Source organism: Juglans regia, chromosome 7 (genome assembly GCF_001411555.2).
Source record: "Juglans regia cultivar Chandler chromosome 7, Walnut 2.0, whole genome shotgun sequence".
In the NCBI taxonomy this organism is placed as follows: domain Eukaryota; kingdom Viridiplantae; phylum Streptophyta; class Magnoliopsida; order Fagales; family Juglandaceae; genus Juglans; species Juglans regia.
Window position 1 is genome coordinate 10,982,121 of NC_049907.1, and position 7,117 is coordinate 10,989,237.

At 32.9% G+C, this 7,117-nt stretch overlaps 1 protein-coding gene across 1 annotated transcript; it reads right to left on the reverse strand.

Moving 5' to 3' along the window:
• Positions 1-2,309: 2,309 nt before the first annotated feature.
• Positions 2,310-5,899, reverse strand: LOC108989287. The gene is made up of 4 exons (XM_018962846.2): positions 5,744-5,899; positions 5,172-5,273; positions 3,793-3,875; positions 2,310-2,637 (listed from the first exon to the last, which is right to left on the reverse strand). The coding sequence occupies exons 2-4, from the start codon at positions 5,248-5,250 to the stop codon at positions 2,602-2,604; spliced, it is 198 nt and encodes a 65-aa protein (XP_018818391.1). The 5' UTR covers positions 5,251-5,273; positions 5,744-5,899; the 3' UTR covers positions 2,310-2,601.
• Between the last annotated feature and the right edge of the window lie 1,218 nt (positions 5,900-7,117).

Genomic DNA, 7,117 nt, shown 5'->3' on the forward strand with positions numbered 1-7,117 from the left:
TCAACAAAGTTGGTCGAGGATGACTCTTTCTTTCTTTTCGGTCTGTTGTGCAATTTTTGGCATTAACAAGGAAAGTACCTAGTTAATAGAATTATAAACTTTCGAGAGCAAAATGATAAAATTGAAACTTTAAGAAAGAAAAAATAATCGTGCAAAATCTATAATTGTTGTTGCATTTATCCCAAAAGAAATAATCTCTTCTTTACTCATTCGTCATTTAAGCTTGTTTGGATTCTTATAATATCTTAGTAGATTTGTTAATAATAGTGAAACAATTTGAGTTTAAATATTTTATTAGGTTTTAGAAAATAAGAGAGAAAAACTTGAATAAAAATATTATAAAGTTAAAAAATTATTTATGTGAAATTTGAGAAAATAGTATTGTTTCTTGTTTTTTATTTGGGAGTTTGGAAAAATTGTAATAATTAGATAGAAAATTTGAAATTAAAAACTATTTTTTGTTTAGGTAATGTTTGGAAAAGAAATATCTGAAAATACTTTAGAATAGTTGTGCTGCCAAATAGACCTTAATCTTGATAATTATTAATTAACTATAAATTGTTTTCTACCAAATTGATTTGGTAATTAATTTGATGGGGTGTGATTGATCCGGTCTAATCAGTTTTGGAAGAGGATTTTGGACCGGACCTAAGGACTTTGGACCAAACCGGACCGCATTAGTTTGGTTTGGTCGGTCTTATAGGAGTATTTCAGACAATCTTTTTTCAAGTTTTTGACAAAAGTATTATATAAATTGATAAAAAAAAATATCACACTACAAGAAATAAGGCCTTTTGCAGTATTTTTGTCTGTTGGAAATAAAATCGTTGCAAAAAGGCTTTAATTGCGGTGATTTCTACATCGTCGCAATCTTTTTTCATTGAGTTTATAAAATGGTATTTTCCAACGATTTTTTTTATTTTTTGCAATGAAAAAGTTCGCCTCAAATACTAAATTGGTCATTTCCAGCGATTTTTACTTTTTGCAATGGAAGTATTCGCCACAAAAAGTAAAAAACTTTTTGCGGCAGTTTATTGTTCGACGGAATTGTGAAAGTTACTTTTTGCAGCAATTTTTTAACTTTAAAAATCGTTGCAAAAAATGAAAGGTATTTTACGACGACAGTAAATCTCCGTGAAAGGTAATGTTCAAAATTAAAAGGAATTGGAGCCCGCAGCCTCTTTCATTTTTCTCTCAGACCCGATATCTCCTTCTCTGATTTCTCCCCTGTGCAACCCCCGGACGGCTCTCTTCCTCTCTCTGTCTTCCTCTCCGGTCTCTCTCTCTATCTCTGTCTTTCTCTCACTCACGATGTCTGCATATTTCCCTCTCTCTGTTTCTCTCTCTAAAGTCTCTGTGTGAGTACAGCACCGACGGGTTGTAGTTGTTCTGCTCCGCGACCTCTACACCTCCTCGGTCCTCCTCCACCACCACAACCACCATGCTCTTCGTCCTCGTTGGTTGGTCATTTCTCCTCCACCGTCTCTCTCTCTCTCTCATCTCTCTATTTTGTGCTGCAAGAGTGCGTAATAAATAAAATTATTGTGTCTTTGATGTCTGTGTTGGTGGCTTAGAGTTGTGAGGTGCTTTGTGATGGAGGTAATTCTTTAATGGATTTGGGTTATGAACATGATGTTAGGATTTTGTTTCAATTTTTATGTAAATGATATTGGTGTTATACTGGCAGCTCTAGGGTTTTATTTGTTTTTGGATTTTTTTTTGGGTTTGAGAAGATGTTACTTTACAATTGTCATATTCATCAATTTTTTCTTTAGTTTAGCTTATTGAGTTTGGAAAATTTGCATATTATCGTGGAATAGAGATTTATATGTTTTAATAGGATTTTGGCATTGGAGATTTATATGGTTATTTGCGGCGAATTTTCGTGCCAAAAAATGTCTTGTTTCTTGTAGTGTCAATTGAATGATGTAATCTAAGTTGTCTAACTTAGTATATAGTTAACTAATTAAGTATTTTAATCAAGTATAATTAATTAATAATGCTAATAATATGTGTACTATCAATAAGCAATAATTAATACTGTCTTAAAATTCTTCACCTTTAATTTTTATATAATCTAAGTATGAATAATTAAGTTAGAAGAGAATTAAATAATTACTAATTACTAATTACTTGCTTTTAATTTATATTACTTAAAAAATTATAAATATCATATAAAAATTATATATTAAATTCAGTCGGACCTGTTTGATCTACCTTAAAATAAAATAAAATAAAAACATTACGATATGACATACAGCGTCAAGTCAAGATCAGTTTCTAAAGTAAATTTTTTGTAAGACTATACATCTCTTAGATAGCATTTCTCATTCATAAATTGAAACAAAAACGTAGCAGGTAGAGATACATACTGCTAGATTTTCAAGTTGAATGTAAGAATGAATTAGTTAGGGTTCAAGTGAACCTTAACCATTCATAATTCATATGCCTTGCACAAATAAGAAGATTTTGATACGCTACTCGTATCATTTAATTCACCCTGAATATGTGACAGTCAGGCTTATTACATTGCTGATGAGAATAAAATCAAGTGCAAAGGAGGCGGGGCGGCATTTGAGATTTTGTCAGCAACAAACACCATCACCCTTGTTTCTTTCCAGTCATACCCGCAACCACCTGCAAAGTACGAGACGTTAGCATTGACGGAAAAAGAAAGGGACTACAGAAACTAAGGCAGTGAATGTGAAAGGCCTTGTTAAATGTGTTGCATTCCGATTACAGTCACAGTAAGAAATGGAACAATCTTTCTAGTTCAGTTGATCTAGTCCATCCAAGTATGATAACTTTAGCAAATGGTCTTCTTGATCCCTCTCTTATTATTCCAATAAACCATAAAGGGAAAGTATGCAATCCAACTTCAGGGAGCAATGAGGTTGAGTTCTTCGGGAATGTGTAGCTGATCTATCAATTCTGACCAGTGTAGGAAAGATTTCTCTCCCCCTCCCCTTTCTTTCAATCCTCCCATGTTCATGACCATATGAAAGCAAGCACCCAAATTATGAAGATTTTTAGTTAGAGAGAGATAAGAAAATGAGAACTTACTGAAAAGGGTTGAGGGAATGAATAGTTAGTGTTTTTTTTATTATTATTATTATGTCGGGAAACCTCTCCAAGGCAGGGTCCTTCGGATCCACCCCTGCAGAGTAAATCTCGGTCTCGTGCACCGCACCCTCGGAAGTTTCCCTACACGAAACTGGTTAAATCGCTGGCTTTTCACCAAGAGGTGTGACCCCAAAGGATTGTTTGCACCCATGAGGTGTTGAACCTTTTGTACCTTGATGGGAGTGATATCCCAAGACCAATGCCTTCACCACTTGGGCTAACCCCTTGGGGTTATGAATAGTTAGTGTAACATACACAGTATAGACTATAGGGGCATAAGCATCCCTGGCAGATCAGTCCATCCAACTACAGTTGAAGTATAACACCAAAAGTACACCTATACCATGAATAATTGATGCTTATGCTTTCAAAAGAAGGCTACTCGAAGTGGCAAAACTATTAGCTATTTCTAAGTGTGGCAAGTTATCAGCTAATGAGATGGTCATTCTTTGTAAATAAAAAACTACTTCATACTAATCTTAATATTCTTTAAATACTTGTCACAAAATACATAAGTTCTAACTCTACACAAAAGGAAAAAGAGTTTTACACAAAAATAATTTTGAAAACACACTAAAATTTAAGTACCCAAATAACAAGATGCAGAAAAAGAAAAGAAACTGAGAGATACAGGCATAAAAGAAACATATTGCAAAACCAAATACTCACATCACTTAAAGCGGGCTGGGGAACTTGTTTAGATGCTTCAAAGGAGTCAAGGATGGGCCTAACAACAGCTGGAAGAAACAGGCCTGGATTTTTAACAAGATATCAACTAGTAAGTTGAAGAATTCATTTTCCCCATGGAGATAGCCTCAAACCCCAAAAATACTGGTTGTAGAAAATCCATTAAATGCATGATCTTTCAAAGAATTATAGAAATTAAAAAACAAATTTGGCACTCTTGCACACAACAAAAGAATATTATTTTCTTTGCATAGAGCTTTCCTGAGAGCAAAGAAGACAGTATAGATCAGTGTCCCTTCTAGTCATTGTCGCTATTTTACAGGAAAAAAATTCCATTCAAATAAATAAAACAACATCAGTAGCAATAGAAATTATGATTGATCTATATGAATCAGTAATATGGAACTCACTCACGTAGTATGGTATGGCTACTCATATAGTTATCCAAGTCAAGTATGCCCCAAGGCCAACATAAAGAAGCACTGTGGGGGATCCTGCTTGACCTTAAAAGTTCTATTATTACTTTCCTCTGGTCCAGTTGATTACGCATAAAGGGACACCAATTTTAGTTTTCTTTGCCCAACATGCTCCAATAAGCAGCTGAAGAGATGGAATTGTCATCCACATGCCCGTGTTATTGATATTGCAAATCAAGTATACCTCAAGAACTGCCAAATATTCCACAGATAGGGTCACAGAAAATTCCATACATAACTCAACCTTACAAACTTCCTTGGGATTGCTCACAAGCAACCAGTTTCCCAGTTTCTTGTTCACGTTTCTTTCTTGTTGTAACAGCTGGCATATCATTGCCCCATTAATACAATGCAAAAAATCGCCCAATTTAACTTGTCTTCTTGTCATTAAGAACTTTGCCCAGTTTCACCAAATATCATAGAGTTTATGATATCCATTAACTAAGCGCATCCCAAATGCTAACCAAACCATGCCCTAATCATTAATTATTCATAATAAACTTATTTCCAGTCACATAGATACCATTACAATTGCCAATTTTCCAATACAGGTAAAACCCAAATAAATTCTAAGAAAAATATCCCAAGTCTACCCACCAAGTCTGACTGGAAAACCCTAAAATTGGTCTCAAACTGGGCCATGACTTTTTTTTTTTTTTTTACAAGTAAACTGGTCCATGAAAATTATTAACTGTCCCTCCGTATTTTATTAATCAAATAAAAAAAAGGCCCAGAATCCCAATACAATTTGTTCGAAATTCAAATAATGAAACCGAAAAATTTTGACAAATCAAAACTTTGAACAGAGAGTATATAAAAACAGAAGAAAACCGAAAATGTGAAACGTAGGTTAGCGATTAAAAGAGAAAGTGAGTAATAAATTACCGACGCCAGCAATGAGGCAAGAAGCTGCGACGACTGGCTCTTGCACTACAAACATCCTCAGCTTCTGCATCACCGGCATATTTCCCTCAGTGCAATGTTGATCTTGTGAAGTAAATGTAATAGTCAGAGGGGATATAATCAGTGCAATGAAGGACTAGTAAATTGATCATTTCTCAACCCCAAAAATAAAAAATCGTATGAAAGTGAACCCAGAAAAAAAAACAAAAATTAAACAAGAACCCAAATCCTAATAGTTGGTCATGAGACAATTGAACCTTCCCAGAAGTAGTAGCTGAAAAAGCAATGATACAGAATTACAGATGAGATCGAAGTCCCTCATAATGTCTGAATCTAAACCAATGGGTTGGAATCTTAATAGCCTATTCAGATAATCCCTACAGGAGCCATTCCGTTCAATGATTTCTCTTCACTGAAGGCCTTTTTTTTCTGAGGGCCAGTCGCATAATGGACAACGTTTTACAGATGGGTAGGGTCTGATTCCAGAATCCAAAGTCCAAAAATCAAAATAAACTAATGAATATGGAATCCATCAGAGAGAGAGAGAGAGAGACCGTGGCTGATGGCAAGAGGTGCTGCGACGGTGCGACGGAGCGGACGATTATCAAAGGCTGTGCTGCTGGAAGGCAGAGAAATTAGGGTAGGAAAAGTTCTCCAAAACTCGAAAAGGAAATGTCGCACCCCGCAAGGTAGAAGAAAAGGAGTTGCCTCTTTTACAATTTTACCCCCGTCATTTCCCTAGTATTTACCAAAGTTCGATTTAGAGGACTCTAATTGGATAACTAGACTCAAATCTGAGTTTTAAGTGAGAAAAATTCTATACACTGTATTATTATCTTATTTTTATTTTATTATATATAATGTGATATATTTATTATTATTAAATAATTATTTATTAAATTATTTTTTATCATTTAATAATGATAAATATACTATATTTTATATAATGAAATGAAAATATAATGATAGTGTGGTTTATAACATTACTCTTTAGCTAATAACAAATATGACATAATTTATCTTTATCTATTACATTTACTTCCAATTTTCATTATCCATATATTCTTTATATAATAATAAAATAATATTAATTTATTTTTAAAAATTTTAAAATTATTTAATTTTATTATATTTTATCATTCTACGAATTATATGTTAATTAGTAATAATATTATGGCTCTAATAAAACTGCTGCAATCAAATCATAGTAGGAAGTAAATAAGAAAATATTTTTTATTCATTTTGGTCATGCTAAGTAACTATCAAATTTGCACAACACTAATTTACTGTAGCAAAAAGCCATCCCCTTTTACATTTGCAAGTTCAACGCAACACATTTTGAGACTCTAGCCAAACACTTCATTGAATTTGTATTTGCATAATCTAATGAGAGTGCTCTTAAAGGGAGGTTTGAACTTCGGATAATGAGTTGAGATGGATTAAAATGAAATAAGATAAGATGAGACGATATGAAAATTGAATAAAATATTATTTTTTTAAAACTTAAAAAAAATTAAATTAGTTATTATATTTTATACAGAAATTTAATAAAATTATAATAATTAAATGATATAAAATGAATTAAAAGACTCTCAATCCAAACAACCCCTTAGTATACCAGAATGGACCGAAACGTGTCAAAATTTCATCCGAACAATCCATTATGGACAAGCTAGGATCATTAAGAAAGATGACCTCTGCATTGTATCAATAATATAAAATTGTATTTTTTATTTTATTTTATTTTTTAATATTTTTAAAATTCTTTTAAATATTTTGAAAAAAAATTATAAATATATTAAAAAAATACTCTTTAAACTATTAAAAAAAAAAAAAAAAACTGGAGAGAATCTCGGTGGAAGAAGCATTTTTCTATCCTTTATTGTGTGTGCCGGTGGGCCTTAAGGGCTTTCTGTTAGAGTTGTTAG

Excerpts from the sequence above, each read along its gene's own strand:
- LOC108989287 (XM_018962846.2), bottom strand. The coding sequence starts at position 5,250 with ATGCCGGTGATGCAGAAGCTGAGGATGTTTGTAGTGCAAGAGCCAGTC. Across the intron at positions 3,876-5,171 it reads TTGCCTCATTGCTGGCGTCG|GCCTGTTTCTTCCAGCTGTT; the intron begins GTAATTTATTAC and ends TTAAAAATCCAG. Across the intron at positions 2,638-3,792 it reads CCCAGCCCGCTTTAAGTGAT|GTGGTTGCGGGTATGACTGG; the intron begins GTGAGTATTTGG and ends CGTACTTTGCAG.